This window comes from Chrysemys picta, chromosome 20, assembly GCF_011386835.1.
Source record: "Chrysemys picta bellii isolate R12L10 chromosome 20, ASM1138683v2, whole genome shotgun sequence".
In the NCBI taxonomy this organism is placed as follows: domain Eukaryota; kingdom Metazoa; phylum Chordata; order Testudines; family Emydidae; genus Chrysemys; species Chrysemys picta.
In genome coordinates, this window is record NC_088810.1 from 17055668 (window position 1) to 17083022 (window position 27355).

The 27355-nt window shown below is 48.2% G+C and overlaps 2 protein-coding genes across 21 annotated transcripts in view; both read left to right on the forward strand.

Annotated features, from left to right (window-relative positions):
- TUFT1 (tuftelin 1) overlaps nt 1-27355 on the forward strand; it is a 56007-nt gene that overhangs the window by 25488 nt on the left and 3164 nt on the right. For 6 of the 18 annotated variants that reach the window (XM_024107017.3, XM_065573730.1, XM_065573727.1 and 3 more), the window contains 6 exons: nt 453-581; nt 1218-1312; nt 2041-2146; nt 2956-3039; nt 4319-4419; nt 4912-7242. In XM_024107017.3, the coding sequence (XP_023962785.2) occupies nt 453-581; nt 1218-1312; nt 2041-2146; nt 2956-3039; nt 4319-4419; nt 4912-4975 (579 nt within the window). In that variant the 3' untranslated portion in view covers nt 4976-7242. The other 12 variants (XR_010594009.1, XR_010594007.1, XR_006172828.2 and 9 more) reach the window with 5 other exon arrangements.
- Nucleotides 16995-27355, forward strand: part of SNX27 (sorting nexin 27) — a 50665-nt gene continuing 40304 nt past the window's right edge. For 2 of the 3 annotated variants that reach the window (XR_010593999.1, XM_065573726.1), the window contains exon 1: nt 16995-17338. Coding sequence is in view for 2 of the 3 variants with exons in the window: in XM_065573726.1 (XP_065429798.1) it covers nt 17064-17338 (275 nt within the window). In the remaining variant the exon portion in view is untranslated. The remainder of the gene's footprint in view (nt 17339-27355) is intronic. The other variant, XM_005293710.4, reaches the window with a different exon arrangement.

Sequence of the window (27355 nt, forward strand, 5' to 3'; positions counted from 1 at the left end):
GCCCTAGCTGCCACCTCTCTGGGAGGTGGATTGTCTGTGCTGACCGAAGAACCACTTTGGTTGGTGTAGATGGTGTCTACACAGAAGCCCTACTGCAGCGCAGCTGTGATGTTGTAGACATACCCTGAGTGTTCATCTGAAACGAGATGGAAAACTTCCATCGCTCGCATGCCTGAATGATGAGGAGTTTTCTGGCATTTGTGATGCACTTTTGTCTCCATTGCCATAGGATTTATGCATCAGTTAGTCTGAAGTGCTTTGAAGACAAAGCTTTGTAGAGGTTCCTTCTCTCCAGCACTTTGGGCTGTTTGGCTTCCTTCAGCAAAATACACCTGCCAAGACTAAAAATGCCATCCCGTCTTTAAAATGCAGTCACTGAGAGGGGCCTTCTCATTGTCTTTATTGACCATGAGAGGATCAGAAACATCTTTCTTTTGTGTCCTATGTTGCAGATGACAACCTCTCAATACCAGAAAGAAATAGAGCAAACCAGTGCAGCGCTGAAGAAGGCTGAGGAGGGCATGGCCGAGAAGGAAGTGAAGCTGGAGGAAGTGCAGAGGCTCATGTCAGGGATGGAGAAGGTACTGCTTAGAGATCAACATGGGGCCTGCTTGATGGTCTAGTGGCTGGGCCGCTCTGTCGGGTGCTCGCTGCGAAGGGTGACGGGTTTAGTGCTTGCAACACGTAAGGTGCTGGACACTGATGAGCTCCAGAGCAACGCTGCTATGGCACAAGTGCCGCCTCCTACAGCAGGAAGCGAGCCTGCAGTCTGCCAGGTAGCCATTTGTTGATGGCTTCTGGGTAACAAGTTCCAGGGGATGGGTGTCCATGTAGTAATAACCACCTGCACAGCTGGCACCTGTATTGGCATCCTCAGCAAAGGGGCTAAGGTGTGAACAAGCCATGGAGACTGAGCTCCCCTGTTGGGGCTCCGTCTAGGGCAGGGGTGAAGCACAGTGGTAGAGCGCAGCGTGGGGGAGATTTTGCACTGCTGCTTTCCCGTCCTATAGGGAAATGGAGAATTTTCTTCTCCTTTCTGCTTTCACAAGCATTAAATTTCCATGAGATACCGGCTGCAGGATCCGCATCTCTGCTGACAACCAAGGCTAACTCCTAGGACCGCCCAGTGCTACAGATCCACATAGCCCGATGCTTTGCCTCTGCCCTGAAATAGAGGCCAGAGCAGCTGTTGTAACTTGTCCTCTGATCTGTTGCAGGAACATCAGAGTTTGCTGCTGAAGATGAAAGAAGGTGAAGCAGAGCTGGAGAAACTGAGAAACCTGCAAAATGACAAGCTCGCCGAACAGGATAGGTGAGGCTCAGCCTTGGGCAGGATGCCGAGACTCCTTCTAGGCAGTCGCCAATTCGGGAGCGAGCCTAGGAGGCTGTCAGCTCGCTGGGGCATGACTTCGCATTCTTGTGAAGGGCGGGTGTAGCTGTTTGCCGAATAGCAGGGTTTTCTCAAGATGACTAATCCACCTGTTCCTACTGCAGCCTGCAGTGCCCCAAAAACCTTCCCTAGAATTTGAGTGCAGTCCTCATGTGGCCTTGTTAGACAAAGCAAATTTCCCACATCCAAAACCTGACCACGTCACTCCATTCTCACATATCTCCACTAGCTTCCTGTTGGCTCCAGGATCCAAGTGGAAATGGCCTCTGTTTATTAGAACACCTTGTTGTCAGGTAAACTGAGACCTTGTCTTTCTCTGCTCAGTTAGTGTTGCTGGCCTCTGTCTCTCCACTCAGTCTTTGCTACCGTTGGCGCATCTGCTGTCTGCAGCAGCTGTCTAGATCCATGAGTTGTCATCTGAGAAAACCCCAACTCCCTTACTGTCTATTACTGCTCTTTTTCTGCCCTGTGGCTGGGGCGCGTGCATGCGTACAGAAAACGCTACCCACAACTGACCGTCCGTGGCAGAATAAATACAGCTCTGGGGAGGTGGCGAGATGCCTATGGTGAAACGCTCCGTCTCGTATTCCTCTGCTAATCGGGGGAGGCTAAATGGCTCTTTCTGACTCACTCGTGTGTCTCCTTCCTAGGTCGGCCAAGCTGGAGAAGGAAGTGGCCACCTTGCGGGAGAAGATACACCATCTCGATGACATGCTGAAGAGTCAGCAGCGCAAAGTCCGGCAGATGATTGAGCAGGTGGGTGTGCCTTGCTGGGGCTAGGAAACCTATTGGTGCTGGCAGGTAGTGTCTTTTTTTCTCCCCTGTTTGTACAGTGCTGAGCACAGAGGGGGTCTGGTCCATGATTAGGGGTCCTGGAGCTATAGGAATGCAAATAATACAAAAGATGCCGAGTTTGCAGAATCCGAGCTGAGCGGCATAAATCTATTTTTAGACCCTCTTTAAGGGAAGGCCATGCTTGCTTTTGGCGTGAGGAGGAAACGGGACCAAGGCAGCACAAGGTTTGCTCAGTCTCTCCTGGCTGAGTTAGCATGAGCTGAACGCCACACGGAGCCTGATAGCTTGGCTCTGAACGTCTGCTGGAGGGAGTTGTTTGAAACTATCGCAATGCACTTTCCACCCTGCTGCCCTCCAAAGTGATGACGGTCCCCGAGGGACCCAGGTGTGAAAGGTCTGATCGTCTGAAGGAATGGTCGCAGTGATGGCAATCGGACCATAGTGCCCAGCAAGACTAGTTACTTGGAAATAAAATGAGTTGCTGTCATTTATACCAGCAGGGAATTTGGCCCATTGTCTGCAGTGGGGCCCATCAATGAATCTCTGGCAGTGAAATAGTTAATTCTAGACTGTCCACAAGTTCGGAGACTCTTGCCCAGAACTTTGAGTTCCTTTTCCCGGATCCAAAGTTACAGAAAACCTGTAGTGAATGTTCTTTTTTGGTGTTATCCTCAAAAGGCTCCTCGTTTATTATGCTTTCCAGATACCTTGTCTAGTGTAGGCAGGTCTGAGATTTCTTTAGTCATCTTGATTAACTTTTTCCTTTACAGCTTCAGAATTCCAAAACCGTGATTCATGCGAAGGATGTGATTATTCAGGAGCTCAAAGAGAGAGTTGCCTACTTGGAAGCTGAGGTATGTTTGTTCATTTCCTTAGATTGGCTAAGCTGCCCTTCTAGGAGTTGTTTTCTCCAAGTGCATGTTGGTGGGGGTGATAAAGCCTGCTTTAACCGATCAGAGCTTTCCTGTTTAACTGATAGGAGCTATCCCCTCAAACTTTAAATGCCAGCGAAATGTCACGTGTGATTATTTTGCAAGTCACTTTAAAGTTTGGAACAACGAACTGGAATGTATGGAATGAACTTTGCTTTTTCTTGAAAGCACTGAAGGCCACCCAGTCGGGGTGATAGAGACGCTAGCAAAGCCCTAGCGTGCAGTGCCCCACTGCACAAGCAAGGACAGGTCATGCTTGCGTTGAAGTCTGTAGGTTTGGATGGTTTCCGCTGAGCCACTTTCTTACGCTCTATTGTCTCTCTTTTAGTGAAGCTGGGTTACTGTAGCAGACACAACTCAAATCTAGTCCACGGTCTCCCAAGGCGCGCTTCCGCAGCAATGAAGTTTTGCTTTTGGTGGCACGTATGTGCCAGATAGTAACGTTACAAAATGCAAAGCTGCGCTTCCCTGATATTGGAATGCAAATGCATCTCCTCTTTGGGCTAAAATTGAGCATGTGCTGGCAGCTTTTAACCGTTCTCTTCCCTTCATGGTGCCTTGGCATGTTGCTAATCAGCAGAGGGGGATGGGGCAGTGAGTGCATGTCTCCCTTTTCCTGAACCCGAAGGCAGAAAACTGAAATGGTGCAACTTTCATCTAAAATCCAAGTTAAATTCCGATTTAATTCCATATGTTCTTGTAGAACTGCCAAGCTAATGAAACCGTGATGGGGGCGGGGGGAGGGGCACAGGGGCATGAGCTCCATTTTGATCATAAAAGTATCAAAAGTATCTCTAGGCTGCAGTTTGCATGTAGGAGGGTGAATTAGATGAAAGCCCCAAGAAATTCATCTGCCCCCGACGCCTCCGTCAGCCCCTAATTAACATGTAGTTTGTTCAAAGATGGCTTGACTCAGGTCCTTCGTGCAGGGAGTAAAACTTGTCTATTGTTTATCTAGCATTGTGCAACGTAGCACAGGGGTTCCCAAACTGTGGCGCACAAAGCTCCAGTGGTACGTGAATTTGATGTTCCACCAGCGCTATTCCCAACTATTTTTTTAGGAAGGTGGTAAACCGATAACACATGGGAATTGGTGACCTAGCACTCTGTTCGCTGGGTGGTGGCATAATCGACTCCGTGCCACCGCTTTGGCCTTTCTCTCCAGACTGAACTGAAACTCTTGGTCTGGTCTGTGTTTCAGAATCTGGAGATGCACGATCGTATTGAGCACCTGATCGAGAAGCAAACCAACCCTGGCAGCTATAGCACCAGAGCTCGCTCAAAATCTGAGTCTGCGAGCAGGTAAGGAGGGAGCTGCAGTGACCTGTGGAGGAAGACCGAGGCCAGGTTTTACGGTGTCCAACTTCAAGCTGCTTCTTCTGTGTTAGCTAAGCACTGGCCTGGGAGGCAGGAGGTTTGGGTTCTAATCCTGTCACTGCCTCAGTGTTTGCCTTGAACCAAGTCATTTTTTTCACTCTGTGCCTCAATGTTCCCGTTTGTAAAATAGGGAGAGAACTTTTTGTGGGCGTGCTTGTGAAGCTTGATTCACTGTTAAGCACCAAGACCACTGATGGAAGGCATTGGCAAGAGGCAAAGCAATTGTATCCCTCTGCCTTGGTTTCCCAGTCTGTAAAGGGGGTACAAGACTTGTCAACTTCAATGCATGGATATTTGGGAGATGCTCAGAGATTGATGTGGGAGGGGGGCGGCATGTAATAACCCAGATAGATCCAGGGGAGGGTGGGTTAAAGAACTTGATCCATGCTTCAGTGTTTTCCTTTCTTTGCTTTGTAGTAAAAGGTTGGTGAAGCCCCTTGGACCCAAGCCCCTCCCTCTCATCAGAGTGCTGGAAACATGAGCTCTCCTGTGCCCGGCTTCTGAACTGAAGAAACTCACCATTTGCTACTGTTGACTGAACTTTACTGCCACCCCCTGTGCTTGCCGGACAAATGGTGGGCAATGCCTCCAGAGAACTGTATGCTTTAAGGGCCAAGCTGTCCCCTGGGGTGACTGGCAGAGCAGCAAGGCCTACTGAACGGACATTTCCACACTGCTGTCCCCAGGGGCTTCCACAGTCCAGCAGAAGCAAATTTGTTGAGCATGGTATCTGATGTGTCTGGGGAACATCCAACCCATGTGTGTATATAACACAGACCTACTTGCACTCAGCCCCAGAGTTAGGCTGACTTTCCCTGGTACAGTTTGTTACTATTTCTTCCTTTGCTTAAGCCTGAAATTGCTCTATGAGCAACTTACGATACTATACGCCTTCTTTATTCCTCGGTGGAATCCTGCTTTTTTTTAATTGCAACTAACCAAGGTGGACTTAAATTTTTAATCTTTAAAAAAAAAAAATCAGCACCCAAAATCATCTTATTGAAATCAGATTCCCATGTTTCTCCCCCAATCCGCACCAAACCAGCGGACTCCAACTGATGTCCTCTTAAGGTCTGGCTCCTCCCTCCTGTGGCCACTGCGAGTGGCTGTTCTTTGGGATGCATCCAACACAAGACTTTTCAATAGTCTGTTCCTCAGTAGCAGAGAGACGAATCTTAAGCAGATCTGTGTAGGTATAAAAGAGGTTGTCCAGTTCCTACTTGTATTTATTTCAGTAAATTATTAGTGTCTTCAGATTAGCTTGGAGACGAGCACAAGTGCTAATGCCATAGTTTTTATGTAGCATATTTAGTGCGTGCGTGTTTTTTCTGATTTCAGTGGAAGATACCAACCGGTTTTTCTTCTGGGCTTGAAAGTTATTATATAACTTGTATGTGATTTGAAAAGAAGCAGCCTTCTTTTTTTCTACATCTCTGGCAGAGGAAAGATGTCACATGTATCTCTATATACTAGCAAAGAGAGGCAGAACCAGTTCTGTGAAAGGTACCTATTGAATAACCTCTTTAGTGCAGAAAACCATATGCCTTACATAGCCGTCCAAATAATCTGTAGTGGATTGAATAAATTATGTAAATAGTGCATACGTGCTGGGATGTATGTGGAATTTGTTGTGTTTTTATACATTAATTATGGGAATTTGGAGTTAGGCTGGACGTAAACATTTGATGTGGGTCACTGATCAGCATCCAGTGGGAACAGTTTTCAGACGCTACTAATACCAGCATCCTGGAAGTGAACGGCTCCAGGCCCCTGAGCTATTCCGTCCTGTGCGGCAGCCTGCGCTGCGGCATGTTTAAAGGTTTTAGACCAATAGCCATGGACTGCATGGTTAGCCTACACCCAATTCTTCCCCCTAACCAACTCTTCAGATTTCCAAGGGTTCTCATCCCTGGGAGCACAGATACAGTGCAATGAAGGAAAGTACGTATAGGTATCGAAGGGCCCAGCACAGTATGGCACATCTCAGGCAGATACAGTGCTCAGCTGTAAAGGAAGAAGAGAAGCCTGTCAGGTTCTTACATCCTTATTGGCTTCAATGTTGACAGTTGATGGGGATGGAGGCAGACAGGCTTGCTGTATTGGCCTAGAACAGCGAGTAGGAAAATGGAATCTCGGTCTTGCACAATTAGTACAAGTCATAGGCTGAAGCAGATGTTGACTCCAAATAATCCTGCTGTAGTAGGAAGAGAGCCTGAGATATAAGCCCTTGTATTAGAGGCCTGGTATGAGGCAGGACCTGCTCACACAACTTGGCAAGAACAGGGCTAATATTGCAGAAATACACATTCCTAAGGAGTGCTTGTCACAGCACTCATGCAAACCCATCCCAATATCAAGTAGCATCAGAACATCCCGCTATTAAGGATGGTACAAAAACATTTCTCAAGGATAACAGGAACACACTGACCCCTCCTAAAAGATAAGGTCAGGATGACAGTATGTGATAGAGATGTTTTAATTGAACCGATATGTACAAGGATGAGTTACTGCCCCCTAATGGGGCTAGTTATCAATGTCCGAGGGGCAGTACTAACTTGTTTGTATTAGGGTATAAAGATGTATCTCAGAGGGAGTATCTTTGTCTGGCTTAGGGAGGAACAAAGTCCCACTGTTTGCTGAGCTGGTCCGTTGTTACGGGCATAACGTATTAGTGGTCCGATAGAGTCTGCGGGATACTAGTACTGTGCTTCGTTGACAATAAACCTGGCTGGGTGCCTTCATCCTTAACAGATCTTGTGGTCATTGGGCGGTTCGCTCGAGGTCTGCCGTGCCAGCTGTCTGCGCAGGGCTGGGGCAGCGCACAGAGGGAACACACACACGCAGCCAAACATCTATCAACATCTAACCACACCTGTATCTGGATGGGGTGACGCTGGCTTTCTGCACAGATTCTGATGATCAGATTTCCTGATCAAATCTTCTGAAATAAAAGTGAGTTTTCTTCTTCAAAAGACAGATAACGAATACTGAATATCAGGAATGTCACTGAATATCAGGCTTGTTTTAGGGAGAGCCCTTATGAGCCAACCTATACTGGTCTCTAACGATACAATTCTTTGATTTCTAGATATTGGCTTAAAAATCCTCTAGAAAGGATCTGATTCTCTAGGGTAACTTTTAGAGCATCCTGTTGATCTCATCCCTCTTAGTCTGTATGGTTTCTATGTAAGGGTTTGTTCCATTGTAATAGTCCAAGTTCTTACTCATTTCAGCAGATCAGGGACACCTGCACCTTTCATTTTATTTTTGCTTGGGCAGTATGTACTGTTAACTGAAACTACCTTGAAGATGCACTCACCGGTGCAGCTATTGATGCCCTTCTGCTGTTGCTTGTGAAATAAAACTGCTGCAGTGAGCCTAAGTACAAAACCACGGAAAGTTTGATACACCACCTACGGTACCTAGAATGTCTCTAATCTTCTAGCTGCGGAGGGCAGCGGAGCATTTCGTTTTGAGGGGTTGGGGAAACACAACTTCATGGACTCTTATTGTGATAAACTTCTGCGTGGTTTATCAGGATGATGGTGTTTGAATTCTTAATCTCTGTATTAAGTGAGATCATGATGTCTGACAGAGAATCCGGTAGCCTGTCACTTTCCTTGGAACTGCTGTGATTTCTAGAGCTGTCTGGACTTGCTTCAGGCTAGGGAGACTAAGTGCCGTAGGGGAGGGTTGTTCGCTGAGGCTCAGCAGACCTATGGATTTAACTTGCAGCTCTTGACAGCTTCCCCATGGGAGCTTGGGCCGAGCCACGGGGCCTCTTGACACCTCTGTTTTCCAGCTGTAAAACTGGTACTTCCTACCCCACGGGTGTGGTGAGGAGAGAGGCATCCCTGTTTGTGAGGTGCTCAGAGGCAATGGCAGTGGGGTGCTACATGTACTGTGCTTTGCCAAACTCAGGGGTTCTCAACCTTGTAGCCCCCTGCTGTTTTTAGCACACCAGCTAACGCCTGTCTGTCTACCTATGCTGGGAGTCACGCACCCAACGGCTGTGTTAGATGTAGTCTCTAGGAGGTGCTAACCCTACTGCTGTGCTTCTGAAGTGTTTTCCAGGGCTACTGTTCCCACCTCCCCACTCCCTGAGAGGCCAGGCGGCTCAGCAGATTCTCCTAAAGGGAGCTGTGGTCACCAAGGGATCTAATTATCTGTGGTTCTTTCTCTGATTATTTAACCTGAGGCAGCAGGAGTCACTAACATGCAACTGGCGTTAGTGGCGGGGGGGGGGGGGGGGGAGAGAGTTCACGTTGATGTGGCTCTCTAGAACGCTGACATCTTCCTGGTGAAGGAGATTTTGTTGGCCATCTTCTAAGCCTTCTCTCTGTATCTCACCTGCCTGCTTGAAGGCTACCAGACCACACTAAAGCTGCTGCATAAACTACATCTAGGGATCCGTTCATCCCACCACACACATGCTGCTAGTCCTGGGGTGGAGTATGGCACCTTGACTTAGGGAAGGAGGTGAGGGGTGATACCATCTGCATCAGAAGGTGCTTGGAGAATTAAACCACAAAGACGGGGATGTGGTTGAGATTTTGGGCCTAATTCCCCAGCTTCTTTGCACTGGCCAGAGCTCTCTAAGAACCCTCAGTTTTAGGTCTTTAAAACAAAACAAAAAATCCCCTGACCTTAACCCCTCATTCACCTCCCTTTTGGTGGTTCTGAGAAGCTGTTACTATGGAGTAACTAACCTTAAACCATAGAGGGGTGAATACTGCACACACCTGCCTGAGCCTGCTATGGTGTCCTTGAGCAGCTAGGAGGGATGCTACTTGCTTTAGGTGTGCCCAGAGCTGGTATCTGGGGAGGCTGAGAGGCTGTGCTCTTGGAGTATGTTGCTACTAGAGCTGGGCCTTGCGATGTGGGGGTCTATCACACAGCCTCCTTCTCCCTCCTGATAAATCTAATGTCCCGCCTAAACGTCACCATTTCCAGCTTTATCCAAGTGTCTCCATGCTGCTCCACTCAGACCACCTTCCTTTACCTTCTGCTGGGGTTTGCCATGTGCCTAAGGCCCTGGGCAGGACTCCTGGGTTTCAACCCCTGGTGCTGCCACAGCTTCAGGTTGTGATCTTGGTGCAAATTGCATTTCTCTGCCCCAGCTTTCCTCTTCTACAAGAGGAAGGAAGTGGACTCGCGATGGGGCCTTTTTGCTGCCAGGCTCAATTCACTCGGGTCCCAGGTGCAAAGGCCCAGCGCTGAGGAGCGGGATGGCGCTTGTGGGAATTGGGGCCTCCTTTCCTCTCCCTTTCCAAGAGTTTTACTCTTAGCGAGGCTGATGGACTGTGCTGCGCTGCCCACTCGGGCTCACCATCCTGTTGGCCCTGGTTTCGCAGATGGCTGGAGGCTGATCCCTGTCAGCCCACTGGGGCGACATGGAGTTATGGGGAGATAATTCCCAGGGACGTTAGCTCCATAGCGGCTGTTGTGACACAACGAGGCAGCTGGACTGAGTCCGAGGCCAGAGGGTAAGTGAAGGATCTGCAGGAGATCTGCGTAGCAGGCCGTTTCCCTACCATCTCACCCCTGGAGCTCTCCATTCCCTTTCCATGGCCGTGCTTGCCTCCTCATGCCACGCTTTCCTTCCAGGAACCTGTCTACACTAGGGTGAAAATGCAGGATGGCTCCTGGCAGCATGCGGTGTGTGTGTGGGGGGGGAGGGGGGGCATGGGCAGGGTTTGCAGATGGCTTTTGAGGGGTAGGGAGCGGCGAGGGTTAAATCCTGTCTCAGGACTGGATTGTAAATTGTGTTGTCCGCCTTTCCAAGTTTCCCTCTTGCTTCCTACTCCTGGCTCGCCAGACTCATGGGACCTAGCCCCCCTCATCTCTGGCAACCTCCCCTTTGAGTCCAGACTGTTCCTTGTCCTCCCCTACATTTACTTCCACCTCCTCCTCACCCTGCTGCTGGCTGCCTTGTTGTCCCTTGACATCTCCATGCTGTCGGCGCAAGAGCCTTCTCCTAGGAGTTTGCAGCTAATGAGCAGACAGCTCCCTGTAGGATTACAGAGCTCGGAGCATGCTGGAGCTGGGCTCTGGCCTGTTGCCATCTCACTGTGAATAATAACCCTCTGCATCTGCCATGTTGCACTTACCCAAAAGCCTTGTGGCTACTGTATTGACTGCAGCGTTACCTACTCCTCAAGCAAATTGGGGGAGCTCTGGGTAGACCTAGGCTCCCAGGCTTGTAGAGTAAGGGGATGTCTACAGCTGGAACATGATTCCCGGATGGAGGAGACATATTGGTGTTACCTCACTACCCTGCCTATGTGCCCACGATAATGAGGCAGGCCTGGGGTGGCTAGCGTATCCCGGCCACTATGGCTACGTTGTATTTTTAAGTGTAGCCTAAATCACTGGATTCTGTCATCACAGCCAGCATGACAGGAATAGTCGAAGGACCAACCAGCAATCACATAAAGCTGGCGGTTCTTGGTTTGTTCCAGCGTGGATGGAGGGACCACTGTGAAGAGTTCAGAAGTCGAGCCCAGCCCCTAACTAATGAGCTCTCAAACGAACACCATGAAAGGTGGAGCTCTTTAGTCACCTTCTGGTTACGGCACCTCGAGGGGCCACATCTTCTAGTTTTTCTCCAGTCATCTGAGCTAGAATGAAAATACATATATTTTAAGAACCCTGAGAGACTCATGTAGTCACCTGGCTGCGGGAGCTGAGACTTTTAAGAAAACCCACCAAATATCGCAGGTCTTGCAATCAAACTGCAGTGCTGATGCTGTCGCTTTGCTGATTGATCAGGCATGACAGCTGGTGGTGTTCTCCCAGCTGCAGTGGAGACCAGAGATTGACTGGAGCCCAGCTTCTCTCTGAAATGGATGGACATAAGAAGACTGGGGTGGGGCGGGGACATGAAACCTGGAGGTGGTGACAGAGGGATTCTCTGTCTTAGCTCTGTGCAGATGCCTAGGCCAAATCCTGACTAAACTGGGGACAGGACAGGGAGGAATTCTGCTGACAGCCAAATGAGGGAAACTGAGGCAAGCAGTTTCAGACTCTTTAGAGCATTTGGCAAGTCCTATTCCACAGACAGAGGCTGAGATCAGCCGGCAATTCCGCGGGATCTCTTCTTTCCCTTTACCCCCCAGCTCATTCTCTGCAAGGACCCTGAAATCGGGGGCAGACCGACTGGACTGCTCCACAGGTCAGGGAGAGCAGGGAAAAAAGGGGACCAAGTCACCTGGGTCTGGGAGTAGGTAATGCAATGAAATGACTCAGTGGGAGGAAGGCATTTGTAGCAGGGATTCTCCAGCACCAGCCCCTGCATTGTCCCAGATGGGAAATAGGAAAAATGTGATGGGTTGGGCTGGAGATTGGCAAGGGAAATAGATACTGCGGAAGGGGTCACTTTCTGTGCTCCTTTCCCTGCCCTGTTCCCCTGCTTCTCCCCACTGTTACAAAAGGGTTCATAGAATGACCCAGAATTAAGAATAAATTGTCTGAATTTCTAGCCCTAATGCCATGGAGCCAGAGATTTGATTCCTGGTTCAGGCCTGACTCGGCTCTTTATTATCATGAGGCAGATGCATTGAGTTCTACGTTGCTTGCTCTTTCAGCATGATACAGATACGACCTTGGAGACCCAAGGCCTTGTCTGCTCTGCAGGATGTGCGGGTGTGACAGGTTGGATCACAGAACTCCCCTTGGGAGCTGCTACCCAATGTGCCAAGACTACCTCTGCCCCTGCTTTCCCTGCCAGCTCAGGCCTCCAGCACCCTGTCTTGCTGAGCCAGACATTCCCGTCTGTTCCAACACCGACCCAGGGTCTGAATTACTTGCCCTAAAGCTGCAGGTTTCCCTGAAAGCAGCTAACAGAAGTGTTCCTGTCTTTAACACTCAGGTGCCCAACTCCCAATGGGGTCTAAACCTAAGTAAATCCGTTTTAACCTGTATAAAGCTTATACAGGGTAAACTCATAAATTCTTTGCCCTCTATAACACTGATAGAGAGATGCACAGTTGTTTGCTCTCCCAGCTGTTAATACATACTGAGTTAATAAGTAAAACATGATTTTATTAAATACAGAAAGTATGATTTAAGTGGTTCCAAGTAGTAACAGACAGAACAAAGTAACAGAGGGTCCTGTGGCACCTTTAAGACTAACAGAAGTATTGGGAGCATAAGCCTTCGTGGGTAAGAACCTCACTTCTTCGCTTGCATCTGAAGAAGTGAGGTTCTTATCCATGAAAGCTTATGCTCCCAATACTTCTGTTAGTCTTAAAGATGCCCCTGGACCCTCTGTTACTTTTTACAGATTCAGACTAACACGGCTACCCCTCTGAAACTAGACAGAACAAAGTAAGTCACCACCCAAAATAAAATAAAATGTGCAAATCTATGTCTGATCAAACTGAATACAGATAATCTCACCCTCAGAGATGCTTCAGTAATTATTTTTTTTCTCAGACTGGACACCTTCCAGGCCTGGGCATAATTCTTTCCCCTGGTACAGCTCTTGTTCCAGCTCAGGTGGTAGCTAGGGGATTCTTCATGATGGCTCCTCTCCCGCTTTGGTTCTGTTCCGCCCCTTTATATATCTTTTGCATAAGATGGGAATCCTTTGTCCCTCTCTGGGTTCCTACCCCCTCCTTCTCAATGGAAAGACACCAGGTTAAAGATGGATTCCAGTTCAGGTGACATGATCACATGTCACTGCAAGACTTCATTGCCCACTTGCCAGCACACACGTACACAGGAAGACTTACAGGTAAACACACCCATCTGCAGACAATTGTCCTGGTTAATGGGAATCATCAAGATTCCAACCCACCATTAATGGCCCACACTTTGCATAATTACAATAGGCCCTCAGAGTTATATTTCATATTTCTAGTTTCAGATACAAGTGGTACATTTATACCTATAGGATGATCACACTCAGTAGATTGTAAGGTTTCAGGGTAGCAGCCGTGTTAGTCTGTATCCTCAAAAAGAACAGGAGTACTTGTGGCACCTTAGAGACTAACAAATTTATTAGAGCATAAGCTTATGCTCTAATAAATTTGTTAGTCTCTAAGGTGCCACAAGTACTCCTGTTCTTTTTGAAGCTTTGTAAGGATACCTTACAAGAGACCTTTTGCATGAAGCATATCCCAGTTACATTATATTCACTCATTAGCATATTTTTATAAACCCCTATAGACTGCAACATCCCAGGGGCCTTTTTGTAAAAATGGGGGCTTGCTTTAGTATCCTGGCCAAAATGGTTAGCCTTGCTGGGGGGTGTTAGAGGCAGAAAGAATGAGCAGGAGCGCCCAGAGGTGGATTGAGTAAACGGGCTTTTTTATGGCAGTACTTGTTCCCCTCGACCCAATTGTCGAGTAAGCCCCAAATGAGTCACATCACACTGTTTTTATCTAAGTTAATACGTAAATTTACTATAATACCCCCCAAAAACCCTTATCTGATAATATGAGTGCCCATATAATGAATATTAAGAGCTATATACTGAATATAATTATGCTTAATGCTGTGAACGGGGCGGGTATATTATACAGACATTTTTACCTTGAAGATACATTTCTTTGCAGTAACTGTAGCCACAAGTTCCCCTAATCAGCAGTTCACAGGGGAGGGAGGAAGGGGCCATGACCTCGGGTTTATTTATGTAGCTGGGAAAGGAAAGGAGGCGGGAGATAGCACTTCTTCATACAAGGGTATCCTTCAGCCAACCATATTTCTCATGCAGCTGCAACGCTTATCTATCCTTAACAAGCAGAAGGGAAGGGAAAGGGGTGGCAACTTTATCTATCAAGCGAAGAGACAGTACGTGCCTGTGCCTTTACTCCCTATTACCAGGATAGCGGAGCCCAGGTCTTTACTTAACCCTTACATACCCCAACAGGGAGACTGAGGCACAGTTTGATGAGGAGACGCACCCAAGATTGGACAGTTCGTGGCAGTGCCAGGAATACAATGTAGGAGTCTCAGCTCCAAGGCCCCTTACGTTTAATCGCTAGACCATTTCCCCTCCCTGGACTGTTAGCAGAACCCAGGAGTCCTACTAGACCCCGCTCCCTTCCTGGAGTTGGGATGAGAATATGACAAACCAGAGAATTCTATGTTAGCTCACATGCAGTGGGGCTGGTCTTTTGGAGCAGGAAGATTTTGAGTTCTGTCTAATGCTGCGTAGCCCACGACCCCTACTAGATGCACCACACGGTGCAGCCTCGGAAGCTCTCCCCCGGCTGGTGCAGCTGGCATCATTTGCAAACATTAGTGGGATTCAGCCATATTAGTGCATATGTGTTGACAGTAAATACAGCAGTTGCCAACACCCACTTTTCTGTATCCTTGGGTTTCTCTCTCTGTCTTGTTATTGAACAATGAGAACTCGCTGCTTCTCCTGCTGGAACAGACTTTCTGAGCTAAACGCTTTGGGCTCAGCTGCAACTGGCCTTTGTTGGGGTGGGATCTATGGTGGGGTAAGAGTAGGGTTCCCTGCCCTGCTTGGTAGCAGGAGACTATATCAGAGTGAAAGGAATTGACTAGCGTTGCAACGTCACAAACTCTCCCCAACCAATGATGTAACAGCACGGCACCTCCACCTTCTGGATGATGGGCGTGCTGGAATGGGGTACACTCCAGTAAATGGAGCCCAAGCAGCAGCAGATATTTTGGAAGCTTTCTCAGACACCTCATGTGGAGGGGGCCTTTCCAAAGGGCTAGGAGGATTATGGTGCCACACCAGCTAGGAGGATCTCTTGCCTCATACGTAGTTTGTAAGCTCTTTGGGGCAGGGATCATCTTTGTATTCTGTGTTTGTACAGCGCCTAGCGCCATGGGGTCCTGGTCCATGACCTGGTCTCCTAGGTGCTACTGCAATACACATAATACATAATATTAATGGGCTGTGATGGAACTTGTGGGAGCTGGAACACGGTGTAACAGCCTTCTGACACAACACGGTGTAGAGTAGGGGTAGGCAACCTATGGCAAGTGTGCCGAAGGCGGAATGCGAGCTGATTTTCAGTGGCACTCACGCTGCCTGGGTCCTGGCCACTGGTCCGGGGGACTCTGCATTTTAATTTAATTTTAAATGAAGCTTCTTAAACATTTTAAAAACCTTATTTACTTTACATACAACAATAGTTTAGTTATATATTATAGACTTATAGAAAGAGACCTTCTAAAAAGGTTAAAATGTATTACTGGCACGCAAAATCTTAAATTAGAGTGAATAAATGAAGACTCGGCACACCTCTTCTGAAAGGTTGCCGACCCCTGGCATAGAGTGAAGACTGGATGTGCACCCACCGGGATGGCCTGGCCATGGGGGGTGTGATGACATTTCAAAAAGCAATGGCAACCCAGTGTGATGGGGGAAATGTCACACCGCGATGTGTTGTCAGCCTCGCCGTGTGATACCATGGCACTTTGTCACAGCAGCCATGACATCGTAATGTATTGCCAGAAGCCGGGGTTCATGTGATGTGATGGTGGTTTTTTGACGTGATGGGATGTTATGACACGTGATGGGATTCCAACACAATGGGCTGTCATGAGAGTAAACGTGATGACATCTTGGTGCAATGACATCTCAGCGTGGCTTGGTGAGATGTCTCACGTCTCACAGTTGCTATGGCAATGAGTGACAGCTGCCATCTGTGGTGAGAGGTTGCGGTCAGAGATGACTCCCGCTCTGCCCCAGGGAGGGCTCAGGTCAGGGCTGACAGGCCCAGGCAGTCACCAAAACTACAACCCCCAGCACCCACCTCTTCCCACACACACTGTGGCTGGGGCTCTCCTAATGAACTACATCTCCCATGAAGCAGTACCAGGGCTTCTGGAACTACAATTCCCATGAGCCTCTGCATGTGGGAGATGGCTGAACTACCTTTCCCATGAGGGGAGCTGTGGGGTGATAGGGCCTATATCACCCATGAGGCTTGGGGGGGTTGAGACGGCCCCAGACTACATTTCCCAGGGTGCCATGCTCCCCAGGCATCCCCAGACTCCATGTCCCATAGTGCCATATGCCCCCAGGCTCGCCAGACTACATTTTCCATGGGGCCCTCAGTTCCCCAGAATAAATGTCCCATAGGGCTATGAACCCCTCAGGATCCCCGGCCTACATTTCCCACAAGGCCCACCAGGCTCCATTGACTACATTTCTCCTGGTGCTGTGAAGCCCCTCGATATTCCTGGACTACATTTCCCATAGTGCCATGCATCACCAGGATTTCCCCCCCCCCCAGTATCTTTCCCATGACGTCGTGTGCCCCTCAGACTCCCCAGACTACATTTCCCGTGGTGCCATGCGCCCCCTAGGCTCCTTGAACTACATTTCCGATAGTGCTGTGCGCCCCTCAGAGACCCTGGACTACATTTCCCATGGTGCCATGCGCCCCTCAGCCCCCCCCTTAAACTACATTTCCCGTGGTGCCGTGGGCCCCTCAGAGACCCTAAACTACATTTCCCATGGTGCTGTGCGCCCCCCAGAGCCAGTGAACTACATCTCCCTTAGCAATCCGGCGGCCTGGCTACGGTGGCCGGTGAGGGGATCGCGTGACGGCGACGGCCGCGAACTGCTCGCCAAGATGGCGGACGAGGAGGGTGAAGGGCTGCAGCGCTCGGCGCCGGCTCCGCACCGCAACGGGGGGGGCGGGCCCGGGGCGGGGGGGCCCCGCGTCGTCCGCATCGTCAAGTCGGAGTCCGGCTACGGCTTCAACGTGCGGGGCCAAGTGAGCGAGGGCGGCCAGCTGCGGAGCATCAACGGGGAGCTGTACGCGCCGCTGCAGCATGTCAGCGCCGTGCTGGGCGGGGGGGCGGCCGACCGCGCCGGGGTGCGCAAGGGGGACCGCATCCTGGAGGTGTGAGTACGGGGGGGCCGGGCGGAGAGAGAGAGAGTGGGCGAGCGAGCCGGGGGGGGGACCCCTCCCCCCTCAGAGTGACCCCGGGGGGCGGGGCAGCGGGAGATGGGGGAGGGGCCCCCCTCCGCACAGAGGGATGGGGGGAGGGATGGAGGGGGACCCCTCCCCACCGCCCAGAGGGGCCGCGTATTGGGGATGCGAGTGCTTGGGGGCGGGACTGGGCCAGGGGGACTGGGACAATGTGTATTGTGGCGGTGCCGAGACCCATTGAACTTGTGTCTGATGGAAGCTGCATCCTCCAGCACCTATGGACTGAGTCCCTGAAGGGGGAGGGGACCTCTCACCTGAAGGAGAACGAGCCTCAATGGAGCTGAGCTCAGAGAGATGTGTTGGGGCAGGGGGTGGGGAGATTACATACTGGAGCTGGGACTGTGGGTGACCTGGTGGAGGATGATCTCCCCCATCAAAACCCCTTACGCCTTGGAGGAGTGGGGCCCTGGCAAGGGAGGGGTGCCGTCTTGGGGGGCATTTAAATGGGGATACTTTGGGTGGGGAGAGTTGTGGCCCTGAGATCTCTAGGCATATAGGCTGGAGCGCACAAGTCGGGAGCACGGTGGGACTGCCTGATGGCAGATGGGGAGAGGTGACCTTTCTGAGAAACTGCTCTATGGGAGACCAGCAGGGGAGGGGACCCCCCGGGAGTGTACATGGAGTACCCTGGAAGTGTGTGCAGGGGTGGGGAGACTATAGGATACGGATATGGAGTAGGGCTCTGGGGAGGGGTGGCTGGGGGACAGCAGAAGGGCTCAGAGAGATTTCTGTGGTGTGCAAAGGGGTCTGCATCCTGGGAGGCGTGGGGGGGGGCTTGAGCATATTGCTGTAGGGGAGAGGGTTAATGCCTTCCTTGGGAATGGGAATATGCCTCAACCAGGACAGAGACCCTTCTCTGGGAGAATCTCCCCTCTCCCCACAGAGAGACTGGTGACCCCTGCCCACATAGGGGGATCCTACCCCTCTGGGACTGGAGAGAACATAGGTCAAGGTGCATAAGGGGAATTGCACCCTTGGCAGAGAGAAGGACACCCCCACTCCCCGCCCGGGGACTGGAGAGAACATAGGTCAAGGTGCATAAGGGGAATTACACCCTTGGCAGAGAGAAGGATATCTCTCCCAGCACATACTCCATGTAGAGAAGGGAAAGCCTCTCTGGAGAGAACCTAGGATATTCTTCCCCACCTGTATGTTTCCAGAATAGGGTTTCAGTCCCCCCCAGTCCCTACATGAAGGAGCGAGTGCAGAGGGAGCCACTTTCTGGAGGTGGGGCTGATTTTACTTCTCATTTCACATCACTTGGATAATGGTACTGGACTGTCATTGGTTTCTGGTCACTTGCACTGGTCCTATGTAGTGAGGTATTTAAATACAACTCCCAACAAAATCTCTGAATAGAAACATTTTTATCTTTATTATATTGAGTCTGATTTTTGGGGAGGGGGGCACAACTTAAAATTTGGCCCTAAACTACTAGGCCATGTCTCCAGTGTTAATTGAGCCTCCTTTATAGCTTGTCCTTGACCCATTGAGATTTTTGAACTGAATTTCCCCCAGCGCATTGTAATTCTTCAGGTGGGTTCTGCGGTGCCTCTGGCTGCTTGTGATTTTTTCCCCCTAATTGTGTTCAGCTGTAAGATAAATTAAAAATACGTAAAGATCAATATGTCTGCAGAGTCAGTTATCCTGAAATACTTATTAAATATGAGTATTTCATAGCAGTAAAAATGCCTTGGTTTCCAGTCTTTGCGGATTTAAGTGTGTGAAGGAGGAGTTGTTTGTTTTGTCCCAGTGGATGGGAAATGTTCTTTCAGGCCCTTGGTTATGTAGGTGTTCGTAACCTGTGCTGGGGGAGCCTTGTATCCACAATGGGCTTTCTGCTGTGTGACCCGAATATTTGTGCTTTGACTTTCCTTCGCAGAGAACATGTACACTCGGTGAATTTTGCAGCTAGAGGATGTATTTAGAAAACCAGTATTTATCGACTGAAGGAATATTTGTATGCGTTACAGGACGCTGAGTCTAAAATCCTCCACCTCCTCGTGCTCCCTGTGGAAAACACTAAAGAGAATTGAATGTTTAAAATTATTGAAATAGGTTTAGAGGCTATGGGCTGGCTTTGGGGTTTGATCCCTGGGAGCCAAGGATTTGCTCTTTGACCAGGTTACTTGTGGGCAGATCCTCACTTGGTATAAATTGTCCAGTGGAGCTAGGACAGTTTACACCAGTTCAGGATCTGACCCCTAGTTTCTTTCACGTGGCAACATGTGGTTTAGTGGTTAGAGCAGAGGCTTGTGAAGCAAGATTTCTAGTGAGCTCTGCTCCAGCTCTTGAAAGGCCATGTAGTCTAATGGCTAGAGCAGAGGACTGAGTCTGGACTCCTGGGTTCTATTCCCATCTATTGGAGAGACTGTAGAATAGAAGGCAGAGCAGAGAACTGGGACTTGGGACTCCCGTGTCTGGCTCTGCCACTGACAGTGTGTGTGATCTTGGGACAAATCACTTTCATCTCTCCTAGTGTCTCTGTTGCAGCACTGGTGAAATAGGAGGGTCTCCAGTGCGAGAAAGCAAATATCAGATCTTACTTTTGTTAACTTAGGTGCATAAATCGGCACCCTAAAAGGTGACTTGTTCCTGATTGCATTTTGTCAGCATGGAGCAGAGGATCCTATGTCTCTTCACACTCAGCTATGTTATCGCTGGATCCAACCCCTGGAAGTAATTCTAGTCTTGCAGCAAGTTGGAGGAGAAAACAATAAAACTGACTCCAGAAATAACATTGATTTCCCTTCCTCTCCACAGAAGCGCAATGGTGGGGGTGGGGTTCCCTGGGACTTGGGAGGCACACATTTGTACTAAGTGTGCTGCTGATTTGGGGGCACACCGAATCCAGTGCTTTCTAGTATGTTGACTCCGAATAAGTCATTCATTCCATTCTAGTGTAACCTGCTCTTAAAGTTAATTTCTGCAGAGGCTCATCTGACGCTGCAGAGATAGCACTGGTAGAGATGGACTGTTTTCAGACTTGGGTGTCGAAGCTAACTCATACTTAACCACAGGGGTTCTGGAATGCCACTTAAAGTGCATGTGTGAGGAGCTATAGATTTGCACCCCCCATGCGCCTGACTTCCCTGCCCATGGACCCCTATATCCGCCCCTTCCAAATGTGAAGAAGTGGTGGTGTGAGCTGGTGTGCAGGGTTGCAGTGCCACACAGTTTGACCCAGCCAAAAAGTGGTTAAGCCATGGTCCGGATGGCCCCCCTGCCCTCCTTCCCAGCCTCCATGGCCTGTGATTAGGCAAATAAATAAGGATCCTGAGACGGAATAGGAATTGTTGAGTGCTGATCATCCCTAAAAATCAGGCCATTTGTTTAGGTGTCTAAATGCATCTGTGTTTGCAAATACTTACGTAGTGTTTCGCATCTTCAAAAGCACTGAAACTGTGTGCTTCCGAGATGGGCTTTGTTGGAACTCACATAAGCTGAGGCAAATTCCCTGCGATTGACCTATAACAAAGCAAAGTAACATTCTTTTAGGACATGAAGCTGGGAGGAGGTCTCTTGGGTCCTGTTCCTAGGGTGACCAGACAGCAAGTGTGAAAAATCGGGACAGAGGGTGGGGGGTAATAGGAGCCTATATAAGAAAAAGCCCCTAATATCAGGACTGTCCCTATAAAATCGGGACATCTGGTCACCCTACCTGTTCCCAGCTCTTCCACTTCCTTGCTGTGTGGACTTGATCAAGAGAGTGGGTCTAGTAAAACAGAAGTTGGTCCAATAAAAAAAATATTGCTTCACCCACCTTGGGGGTGTCTAATAGCCTGGGACTGACTTGGCTACAACAACACAGCATACATGGTCCTGATCGCATCATTTCACTTTTTTGTGCCTTAGCTTATCTATCTGTAAAAGTGATATAAAACGTAAATACAGTGAGTACCATTTAAAACAGGAGATCTAGCGCATGGGGTCGTTAATTTTCTGCAGTATTCCTCATTCAAAGAATAGGGAATTCTGTAGTAAAGAGAAATACTGGGGTGCAGTATTCATCCATTCTTAGGTGTAAGCTTTTTGGAGTAGGGACCATCGTTTTGTTCTGTCTTTGTAGAGCACCTAGTGCAATTGGCTCCATCACAATAAAAATATTTTGTATGGCATCTCTGTGGGATTGTGAGGCTTAACATTTGTAAACTATTTTGCAATCTCTGGGTAAGCATTATGCATGTCTGACGTTTCTCAACAGTGTCTAATTGTGTTTTCTATGCTTGTTATAAAGCTCTTAACTGCATGATACTCTGGTATGAATCTCCCCCTTGTAACTTCTAGCTCAAAATGCTTGGTTTTGAAAGCTGACATTGCAGCATAATGACTATGAAATGCCTCTCTAATCTTCTTAGCATGTTGTCTGTTTGTGGGAGTTGAGGGCACTGAAGGCAGACAAAGAAAGCAAATTTAGTTCCTTGATTATCACCTTGAATGACAGTCATAACGAATCTTTTTTAAAAAAATGTCTCTCTCAGGTGTGCAAATCACTGGTTACAGGAAAGCTTGCTTGAGATGATCTAATAGATTCAGAAGGAGTCAAGTTTTAAGTATCAGTGAGCCACGTGTGGAAGAATTGCCTGGTGGTTAAGTCATTGGCCAAAGCTAAATTCAGTTCATAGCTCTGCCACAGATAGGAACGCTAGCAATTGGCTTACCAGATCCAACTGGTGGTCCATCTGTGCTGGTGCCTGTCTCCCAACAGGACTTGCTACTTCAAAGGAATATGCAAAATAGGCTGAAGTGGGCATTTATTGAATAATCCTATAAGAAAAATTTCCCTTGGAGTTTGGTTTATGCCGTGACACACACAGGTGAAGAATAATTTAATCTCCTTCTCAGTTCCCTGTCTCTAATATGGGGATAATACTTTCCTGCCTGATAGGGTGTCGTATGGATGAATCTGTTAATGTTGGAGGTGTTTAGATACTATGGTAATTTGAGACTAGAGGAGCACTTAGAGAAAATATTTTGGGTGTTCTACTAATTGACTTTTCCAGTTATGCCTCTGGGATGTTAACAGCCAAATAAATTACTCATAATAGGTGAGAAATTATACATGTCTGCAGGTTATTTAAAGACCTGAGTAATAGATTGGGGACTTGTACCAACGCCTCTGGGCTTGGCTGGACCTATATATGTGGGTGCACACACGCTTCTGTTTTCTCAGTGCTGTCACATAAAAAGACTAGCTCCTTCTTGCTCGAATGAGATTAAACTCATCTCTTCGCTCTGAAGTCTAATTTTGTGCATGGACTAGAGGCACAGAAAGCTGATTCTGATTTGGAAAAGTACAGACGCTGTCTCTAGAAAAACAAGGAGGCAGCTGTGTGTGCTGCTTTTTCAGAGTTTTACTGCTTGCCGAGAGGGCAAATTGCCAGAAAATCACCTTACGAAATGGTCAGCAGGCTGAGCTAGGCAGAACTCTCTTTTCCGAGCCCTGCAGGTCTCCGCTTTAGTGCTCAATACTGTGGTCGTGTTATATTATAGCTCACCAAGTACTTGAATGAACATTCCCTGATTATACCTCACTTTCTCCTTGCAATTTTGCAGCTCAGAGTCTTGGCAACTTTTTAAAAGTCTTCCTGTAATTTTAGCTGATGAGACGCTGGAGAACATACTTGTGCTTTACACAGTTACAGTTCTAGTGCTCAATTCCAGGCCTGTGAATGTATAAAATGAATAAGAGGGATGCGTGGTTTTCCGTTTTACCAGGAGATTGATTCAGCATTTTCCTCTGAGTGGTTGCTGTTAGTCCTGTATCGCTTGAAAGACTCCTCCACTTGTAAGTCTGTATGCATAACTACTTGCACAGTGCATTAAGTCTGATTGTTTTGCCTTCTTTGTTTCCTGTAAGGATACAAAACCAAAATCCTTCTCAACACCAGCTGATTGACTTTCTTCCTCAACATATTTCACTGTTTGTATATTGCTGTGACAGTTTGTTTTTGTCTTTCTAGCAGTGTTTATAAATCCACTCTAATGAAGGGTTCTTGTGTTACGGGCTTTTCATCAAGGGCACAATTGAAAAGCTCATGCATGTATCCATCTAAGCTGACATAAAATGTCCATAGTATATTTAAACAAAATCCATGTGTGTGACTAATAGCACCTGAGATTACTGAAGCTGAAATAATTTATAGCTACTTTTCACCACTTGTTCAGAATTTTGCATTTCCTGCAGGTTGAAAAAATGGAAGTATAGGTTGGTCAGTTTCCCTTGTGTTTAGTCAGTTTCACTCTCTGGTTCTGGTATAGTAGGACAGTGGAGGAAAACATAAAAGCTCTTAAAGAAACATATTTCATACTAGGATTGAAATGTTTATTTACAAAGCCTGAACCGTAGGCTGAACACTAATTGTGTCCTTTTTAAACTAGCAATATTCCAGTACTTTGCTACTTTACTGTAGTGCCATACGGTAGTAATAAATGAAGAAGCTGGCAGGATGTGTGTCTCTGCTTATTTGTATGGTGTCATAGGGTCTGGGCTATGCCCCAGCCTGTAAGTAGTCTTCTTGGAGTGACCCTTTACTGTGCTGGGCCCCAAGGACCCACACAGATCCACAGAGGCAGGCCCGTGGACTCCAAGACTGGTTCTTTAGCTCTAGCGTTCCCTGTCTCTCTCTCCATGGCTCCCTGGAGCGAATCCAGTCAAGCCAAACTCCTCCGGGAGGCTTGTACTGGTCCTGCACCGTGCTCTCAGGGAGTATTTACAGCGACACAGGCAGCCTTTTTCGGAACAAGGGAACCATTGATAAATCACCTGGCTACAGAATCTGAATGTCCTTGGGGTAGCACAGAGAGGCAGAAGTTATGCCATAGTCCACTCTGGTTAAACCAGTGCCCTGATGAGCCAGCCAAGCTGTGATGGACTCCACCTCTGGCTCTCGTCCCGTGTTCCCTCTTTATCTCCCCAGCTCCAGGCTCCTGAGTCCCTCCAAAAGGGTCTCCCGTCCTCCAGTCACCTGACACCTTGTTCTCCAGCTCAGTCCCCGGTCCAGCCTGCGGGGGTTTCCTGCTGTTAGGTGTTCAGCCCTTGGGGCAGTGGCATGGAGAAATGTTCAGGAGGTGTGGCAGGGCCCCGGCCAGGCCCCATAGGGGAGCAGGGAGAGAGCTGTACCCAGACCTGCTCTGTCCCTAGCCCCGCCCCGGCTCCCATGGCTGCAGCCCTGGCATCCAGCTGTGGCTCTGGTCTCAGCTTCAGCCCTCTAGCACGGCTCTGGCCCCATCTGCAGTCCTGGCTCCCAACCACAGCTCAGGGCGGGGTGTGGACGGGGTAAAGAGGGGGCGCACGGTAAAATGTTAGGGACCACTGTGTTAGGGCATCTCTTTGTCTTGCTGGACCCTCTGTTGATTTGGATTGGTTTGATCCAGTTCTTTACTGACTCTATCCGTTCCCCCCAGACAGCGAGGTGACGCACGCCCCTCCTGCCCTTTTCTGGGAGCAGGATTAACCCTTTTGCACCCACTGGGTAGCAATGCAGTGTACGGAGGGAAACTTAAGCGTGCCTAGGATTCATAAAAATATTACAGAAAATACCCACTGTCACCTGTGGCAAGAGCTATGTAAGTGTTACAAGATTTGTCAGGAGAGTTGTGATGGAACTGAAAGTAGCGATGAGACACAGCGCTATCAGATCAGCAGCAATCAGCAAGATGATTGAAGTCCTGGTCTCCAGTTTGTACTCTCTCTTTGGAGCTCTTCTCAGAACCCAGTTTGCACTTTTGGACCAAGTGAGGAGAATTCTATATGAAATGCATTGAGCCTTAGGCTATGTCTGCATGACACCTTATGTCAGCATAACTTATGTCTTGCTCACAACACACCTCTTAATGCATCCCAGTATCATGTTTGCCTTTTTTGTAACAGCATCGCACTGTTGACTCATATTTAGCTTGTGGTCCACTATAACCCCTAGATCGCTTTCTGCTGTACTCCTTCCTAGACAGTCTCTTCCCATTCTGTATGTGTGAAACTGATTGTTCCTTCCTAAGTGGAGCACTTTGCATTTGTCTTTATTAAATTCCATCCTGTTTACCTCAGACCATTTCTCCAATTTGTCCAGATCATTTTGAATTATGACCCTATCCTCCAAAGCAGTTGCAATCCCTCCCAGTTTGGTATCGTCTGCAAACTTAATAAGCGGACTTCCTATGCCAATATCTAAGTCGTTGATGAAGATATTGAACAGAGCCGGTCCCAAAACAGACCCTTGCGGAACCCCAATTGTTATACCTTTCCAGCAGGATTGGGAGCCGTTAATAACTACTCTCTGAGTACGGTTATCCAGCCAGTTATGCACCCACCTTATAGTAGCCCCGTCTAAGTTGTATTTGCTTAGTTTATTGATAAGAATATCATGCAAGACCGTATCAAATGCCTTACTAAAGTCTAGGTATACTACATCCACTGCTTCTCCCTTATCCGCAAGACTCATTATCCTATCAAAGAAAGCTATGAGATTGGTTTGACGTGATTTGTTCTTTACAAATCCATGCTGGCTATTCCCTATCACCTTACCACCTTCCAAGTGTTTGCAGATGATTTCCTTAATTACTTGCTCCATTATCTTCTCTGGCACAGAAGTTAAACTAACTGGTCTGTAGTTTCCTGGGTTGTTTTTATTTCCCTTTTTATAGATGGGCACTATATTTGCCCTTTTCCAGTCTTCTGGACTCTCTCCTGTCTCCCATGATTTTCCAAAGATAATAGCTAGAGGCTCAGATACCTCCTCTATTAGCTCCTTGAGTATTCTAGGATGCATTTCATCAGGCCCTGGTGACTTGCAGGCATCTAACTTTTTAAAGTGATGTTTAACTTGTTCTTTTTTTATTTTATCTTCTAAACCTACCCCCTTCCCATTAGCATTCACTGTTAGGCATTCCTTCAGACTTCTCGGTGAAGACCGAAACAAAGACACGAGACATGAGAAGTCATTCTCCCGCTGTACTCTGTGCTAGTTAGGCCTCAACTGGAGTATTGTGTCCAGTTCTGGGCACCGCATTTCAAGAAAGATGTGGAGAAATTGGAGAGGGTCTAGAGAAGAGCAACAAGAATGATTAAAGGTCTAGAGAATATGACCTATGAAGGAAGGCTGAAAGAATTGGGTTTGTTTAGTTTGGAAAAGAGAAGACTGAGAGGGGACATGATAGCAGTTTTCAGGTATCTAAAAGGGTGTCATAAAGAGGAGGGAGAAAACTTGTTCATTTTAGCCTCTAAGGATAGAACAAGAAGCAATGGGCTTAAACTGCAGCAAGGGAGGTTTAGGTTGGATATTAGGAAAAAGTTCCTAACTGTCAGGGTGGTTAAACATTGGAATAAATTGCCTATGGAGGTTGTGGAATCTCCATCTCTGGAAATATGTAAGAGTAGTTTAGATAAATGTCTATCAGGGATGGTCTAGACAGTATTGGTCCTGCTATGAGGGCAGGGGACTGGACTTGACCTCTCAAGGTCCCTTCCAGTCCTAGAATCTATGAATCTGTCACTCGGGTGTGAATAAATCACCACCCTGAGTAACATAAGTTACACCCACATAGACCTTCTCCAGCCGACATAGCTACTGCCGCTTGCGGGGGCTGGAGTAGTTAAGACGACAGCAGAGCTCTTGCCCATTGGCTTAGAGTGGCTACATGAGAGAGCTTACAGTGGTGCAGCTGCATTGGTGGAGTTGCGCTGTTGTAAATACTCTAGTGTAGCCGGGCACTAAGACTACAAATGCTATGCTGGTAGAGGTGTACTGCCATAGCCCCCTAGTGTAGACACAGCTTATGCTGATGGAGGAAGTTCTTCTATCAGCATAATAATACCACTTCCCCAAATGACATTGTTTATGCTGACAGAGGCAGATTTCTGTTGGCATAACTGTGTCTACACTGTGGATTTTGCTAGCATAGCTGTGTTGGATGGGGGTGTGGTTATTTCA